General features: G+C 43.5%; 2 protein-coding genes across 9 annotated transcripts in view; one reads left to right on the plus strand and one right to left on the minus strand.

Annotated features, from left to right (window-relative positions):
* Positions 1 to 8,935: 8,935 nt before the first annotated feature.
* Positions 8,936 to 13,393, plus strand: tril (TLR4 interactor with leucine-rich repeats). The gene has a single exon (XM_031756102.2). The coding sequence runs from the start codon at positions 9,918 to 9,920 to the stop codon at positions 12,393 to 12,395; it is 2,478 nt and encodes an 825-aa protein (XP_031611962.2). The 5' UTR covers positions 8,936 to 9,917; the 3' UTR covers positions 12,396 to 13,393.
* A 939-nt stretch (positions 13,394 to 14,332) lies between these two features.
* The window catches only part of LOC120435909 (cyclic AMP-responsive element-binding protein 5-like), a 45,443-nt gene continuing 42,863 nt past the window's right edge, over positions 14,333 to 16,912 (minus strand). For all 8 annotated transcript variants that reach the window (XM_039606074.1, XM_039606076.1, XM_039606077.1 and 5 more), the window contains 2 exons: positions 16,788 to 16,896; positions 14,333 to 15,251 (listed from right to left, as the gene is read on the minus strand). In XM_039606074.1, the coding sequence (XP_039462008.1) occupies positions 15,115 to 15,251; positions 16,788 to 16,896 (246 nt within the window). In that variant the 3' untranslated portion in view covers positions 14,333 to 15,114. The remainder of the gene's footprint in view (positions 15,252 to 16,787; positions 16,897 to 16,912) is intronic.

A 16,912-nucleotide genomic window follows, 5' to 3' on the forward strand; every position in this document is an offset into this window, starting at 1 on the left:
AGTGGCAGATTGTTTGGTGACTGTCCTTTGGTTGCAAAAGATGGCTTTGCCCACAACTGCTGACTCTTTAGTGAATCGATGAGTAAGTGAGAAACTTGGTGTCAGTGCGCCCAGATGGAAGGAGCGAGCGGAAGAACAAACGAGCATGTGTTTATGTGTCTCTGCTTAGTGTCACTCATTTTCCCCTAAACTTCTGCCTGTCGTGATTTCTCTGAACACTCAGTCCACCTCTGCTGTCCTCTCCGTGCTGCCTTAGTGCTCTGGATTTGTTTACCCAACAAACCCTCCTTTGCATGGGCATGAGGCCTTCACTTCCTGCCTGGGCTTATTTCTATGGCAACAGAAAAAAAAAGTGGGAAAGCAAGACTCATAGCTGGGCGTGTCCAGAAACTCTGAACCAGCAAAACTAATAGGAGTCTTTGGAGCTTTAAAGGAATGTAAATCAGGACTGGGGAGAGAGCATGAAGTGGGACACTGGAAGCAGAGCAGACAGGGTGAGGAGAGCTTTCTCTCTGTGCTTGTATCACAGGTGCTGCCATTGTCACATCTAGGTGGATTCCCTTGTACCTAACTCACCTCACGAGTGATTAATTGTAGCCACTGAGGACCGCACCCTGACATACCTCACAGTGGAGACACGCCTGTCCACACACACACACACACACACACACACACACACACACACACACACACACACACACACACACACACACACACAGGAAACAGTGAAGGAGATAGGAACCAATCACACACTGATTACTCCTTTTAAAGAGGCAATTTTATCTGAAACAATATATCATACGTGTCAATTTAATTGGCACGTATGATGGCAATGGCAGCACGGTGGCACGGTGGTTAGCACTGTTGCCGCACAGCAAGAAGGTCCTAAGTTCAATTCCACCATCAGGCGGGGGTCTTTCTGTGTGGAGTTTGCATGTTCTCCCTGTGTTTGCGTGGGTTCCCCCTGGGTACTCCGGATTCCTCCCACCGTCCAAAGACATGCAGCTTGTGGGGATAGGTTAATTGGATAATCAAAATTGTCACTAGGTGTGAATGGTTGTCTGTCCCTGTGTGTTGGCCCTGCGACAGACTGGCAACCTGTCCAGGGTGTACCCTGCCTCTTGCCCTATGACAGCTGGGATAGGCTCCAGCGCCCCCCGCGACCCTGATAAGGATAAGCGGAAGCGAATGGATGGATGTCAATTTAATTCTTTATATCCCCTATCACCTCTCTGTCAGTACACACCAATGACTGGTACAGACATGTTTACTGAGTGAAGAGATGACAGTGCCATCTGTAGGTCAGCTGTGGTTACTGCACACTGAATACTTGTATTCAAGGATAAAAGACTGGCTGGGCTTTTGTGTTGTTTTTCATTGAAGTGTGCAGTTTAATGTTAAGTGTAAGGAGGATATAATAGCAGCAGGAAATGCAGTTCAACTGCAAGACTTCTTTGTTTTGTAGCTGAGACTCATCCCTGATTCTGGATCTACTGAGATATTCCTTTGGATCATGTGTTTTCCCACAGTTTGTGTCTGTTAAAGACCAGGAAATGCATATAACACACAATGGAGGCACAGATATCACAGGCCTTGAAAGTGGATTTTAAAGCAGGCCCTCCACAAGATAATTTCACAATATTCATAATATTCCATGATATTGTTCCAAGGCACCATGAATAAAAAGTATTCAACTGAACTGATGGATGGAGGCAATCAGTTGTTTTAAAGGTATGTAAGTATTTAGGTCAGCAGAGAAACACAACAGTGAGTGCCCACAGACTCTGTCGTGGTTTGCGGCTGTATTTCAATCAGTGGTGTTGGAGATCTTTTCCAAATTAATTTATTATGAATGCAAAACTACAGTCATTGATCTGCCATGCAGTACCATCTGGGAAACATCTAATTGGCAGCAGCTTCATTTTTCAGCATGGCAATGAACCCAAACACACTACCAATGCAGTGCAATAAAAACACAGCTGGATAAAAAAAAAGCACATAATGACAACCAGTCAGATTGAAGCAGTGTGTGATCACATACATCATCAGAAGAAGAGCTTTGAATGTCCATCAAGAAGACTGGAGAACTTCTCCTGAAGACTACTTAAAGAAATTGCATGAAAGTTTGTTTAGGAGAGTTCTTGCTGCATCAGACTATTGAATGTTGTCCAAATATTGACTTTCAAACTCGATTTTTGCTTCATAGACGATATATCCCTGTATGTTTGTACATGCTTCAATAAACTGTTGCAACTATTTGCCATTTTCCTAGCAAAATATAAAGAAATGAGGTTTGATTTAAGACTTTTGCACAGTACTGTACAATTTTATCATTTCACGACAATTCAGTAGTTGAGAGATTTCCAATATAGATAAAATTGTTGACACACATGACCAACTAACTACACTGCCTTGCACAGTCTATTTCCTCCTTTCCATTCAATGCAGTGCCACCCCTGGTGCCCTTTATCTACCAGATCTCACTCTGTCCTGCATGGTGCTTTTTGAGATCTACCCATCATTTAGGCATACGTTTGAGAAACTACTATTATGTAGGACTGTGGGCAGAAATTGGCATAATTTCCATGAGAAGAAAATGATGGTACAAATATGCCAGTCACTGGTAAATTTCCACTAGTCACTGGTGGCTCCAGTAAGTGGTTTCAACTGTTGGACCACAATTATGTGCCTTGCTAAAATTTAAAGAGCCATTTTCCGGAGGAAATACACAGAAGCAGTTCTAAATTGTGCACTGGCTTCGCCTCTGTGGAGAGTGGGTATCAGAGATGCCCTGTGGGCTTGATTCAATCTAGCCCATCTAGATTGCTAACTAATCTAAGGCTAGATTGCTAACTCAATCTAGCCTAAGCTTACTTTGAGCTCTCAATGAAGGAGGGCATTTATAAAAATAATCTTTCTCGGGAGCCATCATCACTCTGTGACATTATTACAGTACTGGCTTACATTAGGCTATAATGTCTGTCAGCAGAGGGCGATGTTTCACACAAGCAGTGTAGTGTGGGGACTGGGACAGCTGCAGATCAGATGTCTCCACTCTCTAAATTACAGAGTGACGACTTTGTTTTAATGACTCATAAAGGCCCGCATTTTTTCTGCAGCCTTGTTTGTGACTTGTACTTGTGTTGCGTTAGACTGAGCGATGCTAATCCAGAGATCACCTCCATATGGGCGCTGTTTTTTGCGCTTTCTTTCATGTGCAGATACCCATGCATCTCTGTCACAGTTTTCAAGCTACTTAAATCCCTGAGTGTTATCTTCTGTGCAGCTTAGTGATCTTAAAATCTCAAGTCATTATGCTTTCTCAGTGTCATTATGTGACCCGGCGTGCAGACAGCTGCTATCAAACTCGGCAGATCAAAGGGTCTCCCTCTCAATACGCACACTATCCTTTACACTGCCCTCCTTATTTCTCTATCTCCCCATCCACTCTCTCCAAAACCTTCAACAAGGGCCATAGCATAGCCTCTAATATTTTCCAGATGTTGAGTACCTCCCTTCCTCCCTTTCTCTACTCTGTTCTTAACGGGTCGATTGAAAAATAAGGGCTGTGCTGCCATCCCTCCCCCTTCTTTCCCTTCCTGCGTTACCCCTTCCCCAGCTATTTCAACATATCTCAAGTTGGACATGAAAAGCTGGAGCTCCCCCAGAGCAGAAATGCTTTAGCAGGACGTGCTGATGTTGTTGTTGTAATCAGCTGTTTCGTCAGTGGTGTATTTTTGTAACAGCAGCTGTTTGTGATATGTGTGCTTTTTTTTATTGCTTTCATTTGATATTAACCAAGTTTTTTTGAGCGGAGTGATGCTGACAGTATTTGTCCCTTGTTTCTTTTGCTCCTTCTCTGCCCATGATGGGAACCAGCTGGAAGAATTGAACTAAGGGTGGGTGGGGGTGGGTTGGGGTTGACCACTGGGACGTAAAAGGTTAGCACCTGGGCCCCAGGCATGCAAGGGGGGCCGTGTGCTCTTATGGCTATTCTTCAATCTTTTTTACTTTCATCTCTTAACTTACTGAAAGTCTTCAGTTGCAGCAACATGTCAGCACAGTTGCAGACACGTGCTTCCATCTCTCTCTAAGTGCAGTAACACACTCACACGTACACACCATGGACTAGAATCCCAGCTCATAACGATCACAGCAGCTGTTGCTCATGTAAACCAACTTCACACACACACACAATCCCACCTCCTCGCTCTTTCTTTCCCACCACTTGATTTCCACTCCTGGATTTATATCTGGCTTTATTTTGACATCTTAAAGGACCTGAAAAAAAAAAAACATTAACGTACTTCACTCCTAAATGCAGCACTTGTGCTTATCGTCCTGCAAAAGTGCACAAATTGACCGGCGTGCTTTCTGGTCTCAGCGCAGAGACAATCTGCTATTTGTTATTTTGAGCACTGCTTGACTTTTACCTACAGCCCCCACTGATTCCTGAGATGAAGCCTAGAAGTGAGCAAGTCCCATGCTGTGGTACACTACAAAGACATTGTCTCTGTGATTCCAGGCAGAGAAAAGTGAGACGCTGAGACACAATAAGATGCACATGTTTCAAGTAGTGTGACCGCCTGCAAGTTTGTGGCTTTGTGTGAGGCTCATTAGTCCCTACCTTCAGAGTCCTGCTGTGTTTGAAGCATTTCTGTATGCTCCTAAAAGTTTTCAATCACTTGGAAATGTCCTTGTTTCAAACAAAAAACATATTTTGTTTTGATTTAATGAAGCATATTTGCTCAGAAGCAGTAAATCATTTACGATCTATGTTGGTGTAAGGAGGCCCATTTTCACCAACATTCACTCCAGTTTTTACAGCACATTGTTGTTTATGAATGCAAGTTTTAAAATCTAAAATTATGTCAAAGTTGAGTGAGCAAATATTAGAAAGAAAGCTGTATATATACGTAATCAGTCACATGCAATCAATAGAATCAGTGCTTATAGACACGTGTGTTTCACAGCATATTTAAATCCTTCAGAAGCTGCCAGTCTTTCCACTGTTTACTTTCAGCAAAACAACCTATTATCTCATTAAGTTTGTGCAGGAAATAAGACAAAAATGGCAGCGCAGTCTGAAACCTTTGTAGGGTGGACATACGTGCATTACTGCGACTTTGCTCTGCACAACAAGAACAAAAACAAGCTTGTCAAATACCTCCAAACATGCTGGCATTATACACAAAGGCCAACATGAATTTAGTAGCTGTGGTTAGTAACAGGTAACAAAAGCAGGCAGTAGTGTCACAGATGGTGAAGGAAATGTTGCTGTTTCTGCAGCAGATTCTACATTTCTGGACTGGTTTCTACTTTTGCTTGAAAACCACAACATATTTTACAGCATCCTTGTAGGAAATCCTTAAAATATTACCACTGAGTGTCAGTGTGAAACACTTACCTGTCCATAAACATGAGAAGACACTGAACACCAATTCATTTGTTGCCATACTTGTATCCATGAATTTGCTTTACAAATCCGCTGGATGGAACAGTATTAACGTCACAGCCTTTCAAAAGAGCTGAGCGTGCGTCACTGAGGACAAGTCTTAACGTGACTATCTACCATAATGAAACATTTGAGGTGTTTTTAAAATTAAAAGTGTAAATATTCTTATTTTAAGGGTGTAAGTAGATCTAAAAGGTGAGGTTAATTTTGACGTATCCTTCTAAAAATACAGCAGAAATATAAAAACCCTGATTCTGCACGAGCACCACCCCCTTCCCAACACACCTGAAAACACACACACACGCGCGCGCACACACACACACACACACACACTCTCATTCATAAGAAGCTGATTCAACACCTGAAGACTGTGCAATGAGTAATGTAACACTCCTCAATGACCTACATACAGTACACTGCAGTATTAGCACACACTACTTACTAGCAGTGACCTGGATATTCCTTATGTTGTGTGCGCGCGCGCACACACACACACACACACACAATATGTTAAAGTGCAGACAGATATACGAGCTCGTCTCTCCTCTCTCTTTGTCGTTTTAGTGGAAGTAGGTATTTCTCTCACTTCTCTGCTGTGAGACTGAAATGTCATTAAACAGTGAGAGGCCCCGTTGGCGGGAGAAGGTGATGAAAGAACTGGCTGGTGAAGCCAGTCTGCAGCTCCAGTGGTGGGCAGCTCTGTTCGAGGCCCTCAATGGAACCTGTTTTGCCAGTCTTTGCAAATCTGGGTCAGTTCTAAAGCACTCGTAAAACACTGTTTGTCTTTTCCTCCCTTGTTCATCTCTCATTCTGTCTGTCACCATCTACCTCATCTGCACACTGAACTCTCTGGGAAAACTTGATTGTGATCTGATGCTACAGTAAAATCCACATGTACTGATGAAATCTTTGTGTATTCCCTTTGACTTTGAGACAGCCCAGCCGACTGCCATAAACCAACTGGCTGGTCCCAGTGTGTCTGGGGGCCAGATCGCTGAGTGCTTTCTCAATGTGTGTGTTCCTTGGAGAAGAGAAAGAAACACTAGAAAGACATGGATACAGGGTAAGCAGGGATGTAGAAACACTATGGAAAGATAGCCAGACAGGAAATGACCTCCCAGAGAGAGGGGGGCTTCCCCATGGGTTGTATTTCTCTCTCACACACACACAAACACACACAGACACTCACACACACACAGACCTATAACATCTGATGATGTCTACCAACAGTTATGCATGAGAATGAGGCCAGTCAGGGCGTGCTTTTGGTCTGTGCTGCTCAGTTTAAAGACGACTCCATCACTTGTATCACAAGCCTTATTGAAGTATGATATCTTCAATGCCTTTGACTTTTATCCTTGAAACATTTGAGCAAGCACATTGTTACCATGGCAGATGAATCTTTAGCCACATCAATTCGCTAACTTCAGAAGAAAACACTGTTATTTACATAGAAGAGAGAACTGGAGTCATCACTCTGTAGCCTGGGTCATGATTCAGAGCATCAGCCTAAACAGCAATGATGCACAAGAGTGTGCTAAGCTAGTATGATTCGTAGGACTACATCATTATTAGTATTATTTAATCCTTCATTTAAACAGGTAGTCTTATATAGATCAATCTCTTTTCCAAGAGACACGTGTACAAAAAGAATGTGCAAAAATAGAGACAGACAGCTACATAATAAAAAGATATTTAAAAAAATAAGAAAAACATGTGCAACAATAGCTGCAAATAGACAAATGAAATGTTCCAGTGAAACCAGAGAATGCAGCACATTTCCTTTGTGACTCACCCTATTTATAAGCAGTGAAATATTTTAAATCCAGTTTTTCCAAGTTTCAGAGTGAATGAGAGTTACAGCTAATGTTAAAAAGTCCTGCGACCTGACATTGTAAGTACTCTGTTTAAATTCAGTCACAGAGCGGGGGTAAGCAGGCAATCTCTGCAGCAAAGCTGTGTAAATAAACATCTTGTGCTGCTCTCTTCAATTTGCTAAGGAGCACCATGCCACATTTTCATTTAACATACAGTGCTACCTTGCTAGTACCGGGCTGGGCTCTCTATTACCTTCAGAACTGCAAAGATTCAGCAAGGTGCTGGAAACATTCCTCAGAGATTTTGGTCTACGTGGATGTGACGGAGTCAAACAGGTGCTGCAGATTTGTCAGCTGCACATCCCAAAAGTACTCTATTGGATTGAGGTGTGGTGGCTGTGGAGGCCATTTGAGTACAGTGAACTCATTGTTATGTTCAAAAAAACAGTTTCAGATGATCTGAGGATGGTGATGTGGCGGGTTATCCAGTTGGAAGCAGCCATCAGAAAACGGGTACGCTGTGATGATAAAGGGAAGAACATGGCCAGCAACAATACTCAGGTAGCCTCCGGCAGTTAAACAATCCCCAGCTGGTAGTGAGGAACCAAAAGTGTGCCAGGAAAATATCCCCCACATCATTACACTACCAGCCTGAACCATTAATACAAGACAGAATAGATCCATGCTTTAATGCTGTCAGATTTTAACCCTACCATCTGAATGTTGCACCAGGTTCCTGTTATTATCTGACAGGAGCGACCCAGTGTGGTCTTCTGCCGCTGTAGCCCATCTGCTTCCAGAGTCGACATGTTGTGCTTTCAACGATGCTCTTGAGTTATTATTACTTTCCTGTCAGCTTGAAGCTGTCTGACCATTCTCCACTGACCTCTGGCATCAACCAAGACATTTCTGCTACTCACTAGATATTTTCTCTTTTCTGGACCATTCTCTGTAAACCCCTGAGATGGTTGTGTGGGAAAATCCAGCAGATTGACAGAGATTTTGTTGTTGCTGAGAGAAAGCTGAAAAATCTAACAGTCACAATAGTGCTAAGTATTGACAAATTTAAAATCATGGGCAACCTGACAGGTTATGGAGATGAAGGGACTTGTGACCACAAAAAATATGGGAAGCACTGGTACAGGAGTTAAACATGCTAAATTGGGGAGCCTGGGGTGGTCAGACATTCTTTACTGGGAAACCTCTTCAGTTTTTAATTTTAAATATGTCTATGAGACTAATAATATATGAACTGAAAACACTGGTGCTGATTAAAGATACAAAGTATTTTAATTGGGACTGCCATGTTCAATTGACTTGATTTGTCACAAATATCTGTATCATAGCTACAAACATGCAACTCTGACACACATTTTGATGCCAAAATACTTCATTTTTAGATAGTAACAGTAACGTTAATGACACACTTTATTTACCACTGATAATTTTGTTCTATTCATGTAAAACAGCTGCCATGGTGTAATTTTGTTTTTAATTTTGAATAAATGAAAGCTTTATTAGGAAAAAGAAACATAATTACAACAAACCATGTGATTAAATGTTCAATAAGTTTCTGAGCTTCTACACCAACCCCCACATGGTTTCCCTTGTGCCACCCCACTGAAAAATCCTAGAATCGCCCCTGGATTTAAGCTCTCTGCCTTGTGTTCGCAGATGTCTTGGCAGCAACATTTCAGAGCGGCCCTGAACACGAACCTCCGCGCACACTGCAGCTAATGGTTCCTCCGTCTGCAAAACCGTGCGCTAAATATCCGCACGCTTCACTCACTCTCTGTGAGACGATCTCTAATCTGGCACCTCTCTTCGCCTGTATTAACACACGCTTTAGAATTCCTGCCCTGCAAATGCGAACCATCTGTGCCCCCACGAAGCAACAAAAGGCGCGTTAATGAGAAAATGGTAAATCGGCTGAGCTGCATGTTGGTGGTATTCCTACTGTAGCAAAGAGAGAGAAAGAGGGAGCATGCAGATGTGTTTATTAAACTTTTTTTTTTACTAAGCTTGTTTAATGAGTGACTGCTCTGCTCTGCCTGAACCGTTCTGCAAGAGAGAGAGCTGAAATTTTCGGGGTTCCCTGGGGATTCCGTGGGAAGGAAATCTTGCTGTCTGCTTTGTCCATATACCAGATCTCAGACCCCCGGTGAATGAGGGGGCGCGCAAAAACTCGGTCAAAGGGTTTCTCAATCTCCGTCACTGCACGCCGTGTGTGTCTCATTACCTGCGTGCACGCGCAGATCTCTTCTGGATCTCTGTGCACATCTGGTTTTGGCGGGGTCGCAGAGTTGCGGGGGAGGGACTTTCAGTGTGTTTGAGGGTGTGAGTGTGCGATCATGCTCAGCGTCTGAACTCTGTAATTCGCAGCAGATGACCACTTGGGGGGATGTAGGCTTTACTTGGGGAGGTGGCTGTTCCCTCGGACAGCATCAGAGCGCATTGGGCAAATTCACCGCGCTCCATAGATGATGCTGCTCAGCGATGGTGCTGCGCGCTTGAAATGTACACTTTACAGAGCGACACGTGAAATATGGAAGAGTCCAGCGTGACAGAGGAGAGGGGCGACTGCACCTGAAACACACAAAGCGAATGCCGCTTCAGATCCGGGCTGTGCCGGCCGCGCTGTGGGAATGGAATCCAGCAGTTTCCTGGCGGGGATGTGCTTTTTCCTGCTGTCGCTTAATGGGTTTCTGTCCTCCTCGTTGGCGACGGGCTTTTGCCCAAACCGCTGCGACTGTCAGCATTCACAGCATCTCATGTGCACCAATCGCGGATTGCGCACTGTGCCCAAACCCGCTGCGCAGATGCCCGAGGAAGTGCAGATTTTCAGCCTTGGGGGCAACTTCATCTCTAACATCTCCGCCTTTGACTTCACACGGTACAGTAACCTCGAACGGTTAAATCTGCAGTACAATCAAATAAGAGTTATTCACCCAAAAGCATTTGAGAAACTTCCCAAGTTGGAAGAGCTGTACTTGGGACATAATCTTTTAACAGCTATACCCGCGGGAAGTTTGCAGCCCCTAAAGAAATTGACTATTCTCTATGGAAACAACAATGCAATTAAGAAAATCACACCGGGGCTGTTTTCCAACCTGGATAATCTTATTAAATTGCGCCTGGATGGCAACTCTCTAGAAGTTCTGCAGGACTCTGTTTTTAAGAGTTTGATCAATCTACATTATCTTCATCTGGAATCCAACAAACTGCAGCACATTCACAGAAACGCTTTCTCTAAACTGACCAGCCTCCGCTTTTTAAACCTGGCCCACAACAAGCAATCAGCCGTGCGCAATGTCCTCACTTTCTCTCAACTCAAAGCTTTGACGACGTTGCTGCTGTCTGAGAATGAAATTCGTCATATTGGCAATCATGTCTTCCAAAACCTGAAAAAACTGTCCAAGCTTTCCCTCAGCAACAACAAAATCTCCCAAATGGACAGTGGTGCTTTGAGGGGCCTGTCGAGCCTCACGGAGCTTCTGATTGACGGCAACGAGCTGGTGGAAATTCCTGCCGTCCTCCTCGACCCCCTGGAGCGTGTCGAGGAGCTGGACTTCAGCCGCAACCGGATATCCAGCGTGGACTCTCTGGCTTTTTCGAGACTTAAACACCTAAGAGTATTGAAGCTGAAGGACAACTTTCTCACCAGTCTGTCTGGGGACATGTTTACCCTCAACAGCGCACTTTACGACTTGGATCTCCAAGGCAACAACTGGACATGTGACTGTCGCCTGGAGCAACTGAGAAATTGGATTGCTGCTGCACACTCTCAGGGCAAACTGCTGACTGTGTTTGTGCAGTGTCATTACCCAGCAACTCTGAGGGGGAAATATCTGGACTATGTGAACAGCTCCCAGCTGCAGCCCCTTGGGAACTGGACTCACTTATGTACTAGTCAAGCTAGGCCTGAGGAGAGCAGGGCAGGGGCAGTACTAGTGAAGCTGGGCGGCACTGAGAGAGGAGAGGGAGATTCACGGTTGCAAGAGGGTGGAGAGAGGACAGGTGAAGATGCTCAGAAAGGTGTGAGAAAGAGAGGGGAAGTGGAAGAAACAGGACGTTTAAGACCAGGGAACAGGGGTAGAGTCATGGTATGGAAAAATGGAGAGAAGAGGAAAAAGGAGGGACAGGAAGAGGTGGGGATCCAAGGAGACCAAGGAGGTCCAGAGGTGGCAGAACCTTCTTCTTTCCTGGACATAAGGAAACCAAAGAAGAAGCCACGGCCTGCTGCAGAGGCAGCTGAGAAACGCGTTAAGGGGAGACCGAGATCAAAAGTTATTTTCAAACCCAGTCCATCAGCCACAATGAGCCAAGCAAGCATCGGGCTAACCACCACTGTTTCTGCTCACTCAGGAGAGCAGTTAGATCTCCTTAGGTCAGATCAGGATGACGCCCTACCTGTTATCACAGACCCTTGTGTTTTCAACCGCCATTTCATCACTAATGTGTCTGTGGATCACGTCACATCTAGTACCGTCACTGTGTACTGGACCACCAGGGATCATCAGCGCTACACACCAGGGCTCCGGCCAGGCCTTGATGAAGTCCACTACCGGGTTCTGTTTGACAGGTTTGGCATCCAGGATCGTTTCCCCCGCTATGTTTACGCCCACGGCACGGCTCGCTCCGTGACCCTCCGAGAGCTCAGCTCAGATGTGACCTACATGGTCTGCGTGGAGGGAGTGGTCGGAGGCTCCGTGTGTCAAGTTGCACCACGTGACCACTGCGTGGGGCTAGTCACCCTATCTGAGGGAAATGGCCGTGGAGCTACGCTGACCTCTGACCTCCAACTGGTGACGGTGGCGATGCTCGCCGGGAATGCCGTGCTGCTGCTGGTCATCGGCGGGGTGTGGCTGGGGAGAAGTCTGAGGAGAAAGTTGCAGAGGAGGAAGTCAGCCGTGCACGTGCGCCACATGTACTCCACCAGGCGACCGTTTCGCACCGCAATGGCCACGGCGTCTGTCTCCACCGACTTCACCAGCTATCAAAGCAGCCGGCCAGCACGGCTCGCACCGCTAGAGGAGGGGGATCTCATCGAGTTCCCTGGCGACCGCTTTCTGGACAGCAGCAGTGTTCGCAGAGACAGCGAAATGCAGAGATTCTCTGACTAGAACCATTAAAACGCCAAATTAGCTTTAAAAAAATCTTGACACTGAAAAAAATGGGAATTGCTTCATGTTTCCATCTGTGATTTAGCCTTTTTAACATAAACTCCTCTCAGCTGAGCTCATGAGACACCAGAGGAAGTCCATTCACTCTGACTTCCCCTTTCCCAGTTTGGACCCTTCCTCTTTAATTTCCTTGCTTCTATGAGTCTACATGCGTTGTTTTTCTTTTTTGTTTTTTTGTGTGTGTACGTGAATGATGTACCACTGATTTCAACTATGGTGCTAATATTCAGTTTGCAGACATCATATTGTCTCATATTTGTACAGTGTGTAACGATGGCTGCTGGGTGGCAGAAAAATCTCCTGTTTTTACCACATCTACCGTGTTTTATACTTTTATAAGGAACTTTGTATCATTTTGCATTACATGACAAAGTAAAAATCCCCAACAATGTGACTGATTTGTCATTTGAGTGTGTATGTTATTGTATCTGCGGGTACTAAAACCCAGACTGTATATAAGACTGGGGACGAGAGCAGCAACAGAACATTAAAGAAGTGAGTGAGCTGTGTGCGTGTCAAGATGAGGTCTGGCAATAGTTAGGCAGTCCCTTTGTTTGAGTCTACAGGGTGGAGTGCCGCCTACATTTAGTACAAATCATACACAGACACACATATTGACAATTGCCTGCACACAAACTTTTCATAGCATCAGACAGTCAAGATGTTAGACATTAAAGCTTCTTGGTTTGTGACAGCTGACCTTAAAGGGACAGTTCACGCCAAAATCAAAACTGCATATTTTTCCACTTGCCTGTCCGTCATTTTTTTGGTTGTTTGTTTATTTGTGTTTTAGTCCAAGTAGGTTCCTTCCATTGAATATAATGGAAGCGAATATGGCGGGCATATGTTTAGACACAAGATTTGGGAAAATCAGTACAGATATTACAATAATAACACATAACTTCTTGAAAGCAGCTGAGTCACAGTGTTGCAGACATCCAGGGTCTGAAACATGTCCATGAATGCCTCATCAGGCAAGTTGTAATAAAACATTTAAGATACTGAAACTAGTATTCTTTCCCTTATATTTTTATCTTATTTCAGTTAGTTTCCAAGTTCACAAAATCATTTAACTTAGCTTTAATTTCTTTCAAAAGGCCAGTTTTTATTTTTATTTCAGTCAACTCAATGTTATTTGTATTTTTTATAATATTTATTTTTTAGTTTAGTTTCAGTTAACTATAATAACCTTGGAGCTAGCGTATGAGGGAGGACATCATGCCTCTAGTCATGGATAGATGATGCATAACAACCCCACAGCGAAGCTTGTGGATATATTTGAGTAACTAGGTCATAAATCATTAAAAGAGTTTAGTAAAATACATTTTGAGGGGGTCTTTGGGCATCGCAAGAAAAGTATCGCTTACTTTTACTATTTTCAAGAGAAGCCAGTCATGTCTTTGGCTGATATTTTCAAAAACTGGTTAACTCACACCAAAGTGATTTAGAGCGCTGAAGAACAATAGGTTAAATTTTGGGAGAGCTATCCTTTGAAGTCTGGGACACTTTTGTTAGTAGTTGTCCAGTTATCCAGGATCTAAGCAGACTTTGAGGTGGTACACCCTGCACAGGTAGCCAGGCCATCACAGGGCTGACCTTCACATCTCCACAGGAAGAACATGCAGAAAGTTCCTCTTAAGTCTTTCTGTCTGCGTATGAGACGAGACAGAAACAATCCTGGTCACACTTTGATGACTGCTCTTATTTTTGCTTTCACTAATAAAAACAGTCACTAGATGGCAGGATAGACCGCACCGTAAGTACAGAACCACAGTCTCACTGCTCACAGCCACCAGCTGACCAAAATTAATCACAAACAAATATGAATCTGACAGATCTGACATTGTAAAAACATATTTCAATGATTCACAAAAAGATACCAGAATAATATTTTTTTATTTTTGCATTAGGTTTACAGCGATTGTCAACGTCTTTACAGTACAAAAAGTGTAACTTTGTGTAAATTAAGTTAAACTAGCAGGGACTGAGACACGAAGTGTAGTTTATAATTACTCAGTGACTCAGGGCAGTCACAAAAAAAGTGCCTTAAAGAAAATACTGTTTTCAGTGGCTTTCCAACACAGTTGCGGGTTTAATTAACTAATATTTACAAATCAATGAAATGGGAAATTTTAGGATAAAATATTTATCTTATAATTTGAATTACCTGTAGAAAAAACACCCAAAACAACAAAAACTTTGTTGTGTTATTTAAGGTAAGCTGCCTCTGCTCAAAAATGGAAAAAGGTGCACTTGGAGCTGCCCAATTAAAACAAACAAAAACAAGTTATAGTCTCTTTTTCTGAATTAGTGCAAGATATGCCAGAGAACGATACTAAAAAGATGTGTCATGACTGTGTATGTGCATAGCGAGTAGGTAGGAGGCAATGTTAGGCTCATGTCAAAAGAAAACAGACATTATCTGAATAAACACAGGATCCAGTTGCCATGTAAAAATCACAGTTTTAACAAGGCTTTCAGAAAGGGCATTTTATGCACCTGTTTAGAGAAATGAAGCAACAGATTTCTCTCTCTCTCGCTCAGTGTTTCTGATCTTTTCACAGAAAATCTGCTGATCGTGTTGAAAAATACCTCAAGCGTTCACGTGGATTTATAAATTCATCCTATCCAGTTCGGGATTTCACCTATACGTTGCAGGCTAGTGTCCGGGCTGGAGGTCGTGGCCCGAATCGCCTCCAGACGTCGAGGAAGTGGAGATGCTGTTATGCTGGATGGCTTGCAGATGAGACCCAGGACCTGCAGGGGTGGGACTTCCTCCTGGGCTCACCCCTGCAGCTGGACATAGAGACAGCTGTCAAAGTCACTTATAAAGTGCTGACTCTCTGCTTTTTGGTGTTGGAGATTGTAGGCACGTTCAAATAAAAAGCCACGGCATTTGAGATTAAATGAAAATAGCTCCTTTATTTTAACAATTGAATACTGTACATACATGTATAAAGAACAGTAGAAATATATGAATATGAAATGTGCCAATATTGCATCTCTCTTTGTTCTATGAAACTCTTGACACATACGTCTTTGTTTGCTTAGGCCACAGCGTTTCACTTTTTAAATATCTTTCATTACAGGTCAGTTTCAGTCATTGTTTGACATAAACTTGAAGCTGCCTGTGGAGTGCAAGAAAGGCAACTTGTTCCCTGCTAGCTTCATGCAAGGCAAAACAATGCTAGTAGCATGGTACTACAAGTTATCTCAAATACCATTGCGGTGTGGTTCATTAAAACAGAATGACAAACTTGATATTCATTTAAATTAAATCAAGAGTGCAGTGCTTTTTTCCCCCTGATCTCTTCAAAAGTGCATTGCTAATTTTTTTGGACACAGCGGGGTTTAAAGCAAGAGTTACTTTACTCTTTTGTGCTGTTTGTTTAGCACCGTAAGACACAGTTTAAAGTGGACCTATTATGCTCATTTTGCATGATAATTCCTGTTTGTCCCTTCGTCTCCCTCCCCTTAATAGTCAGCTTTCTGAAACAACTGTTCTGCACAGAACAGAAGATTTGAAAAGCAGGTTGGGTGGGGCTTCTGTGCTCACAGCCATGGCTGCACACCTGACATAAATCCACATAAGGATATCCCCTCTTTTTGACATCATACAGACCCATGTCCATGAGGAGAAAACAAACTTTTTGCTCACATGTACATACATAAAAAACTGGCACCAGTTTTAATAACAGTGCGTATATATGACAGAAAATACGAGAAAGCATAATAGGTCCACTTTAAGGTCCCGGGTGTGTAGAGCAGTGGTTCTCAAAGTGGGAGCACCAGGTGTCTGCATCCAAAAGTCAAAGGGCAAATAATTTGCAAAAAAATAATTTTATCATAAAAAGTGCATATTTACAGATGGGGACATTTACTCCTTCCTGGGTTATCTTTGGGCTGACAGAAGCTCGCCATCAGATGTGATTGTGACACATCATGTCAGTCTATCATCAGCTATCACACACTTTTCTCAGGGTGTAATTAACCATTCCAGCTGTTCGGCTTCTTGTCTTTTTAACATGCAGGCTAGCAAGTAGCTTTAATTATTATCTATATTAAGTCCCCAGGTATAGCTACATTTAAATCACAAAATATGAGGGGTTTCTTAGGACATTTTCTCCCCTCTTAGGGGTTCTTGGCCTCGAGAAGTTTAAGAACCCCCTGTGTCATAGCGAGTGCATGTGTAACTGTGGGGAAATCCCTTCAGCACAAGGTTTAATGTGTGAATTACACCCTCAGTGGTGGATGGAGATGACTGGTGTCAGGCATCTGGAAAAGCTGGTGAGATTTCTACACAGGGTTGCAGGGAAGGGGGGTTTTACTCACTGGGGTACCCCTGTGCCTCCCTCTGCCGAGCAGTGACAGGACAGTCCTTGTGGGTGAGCAGAATCTGCTTCAGCTGACCCACCTCCGACCTCAGTGACGTCACCTCGTTCTGGGAGCAAACACAG

The sequence above is a fragment of the Oreochromis aureus genome, linkage group 22 (assembly GCF_013358895.1).
Source record: "Oreochromis aureus strain Israel breed Guangdong linkage group 22, ZZ_aureus, whole genome shotgun sequence".
Taxonomy (NCBI): Eukaryota; Metazoa; Chordata; class Actinopteri; order Cichliformes; family Cichlidae; genus Oreochromis; species Oreochromis aureus.

What these genes read in the sequence shown, in the direction of transcription:
- tril (XM_031756102.2), top strand. Translation starts at nt 9,918, where the DNA reads ATGGAATCCAGCAGTTTCCTGGCGGGGATGTGCTTTTTCCTGCTGTCG.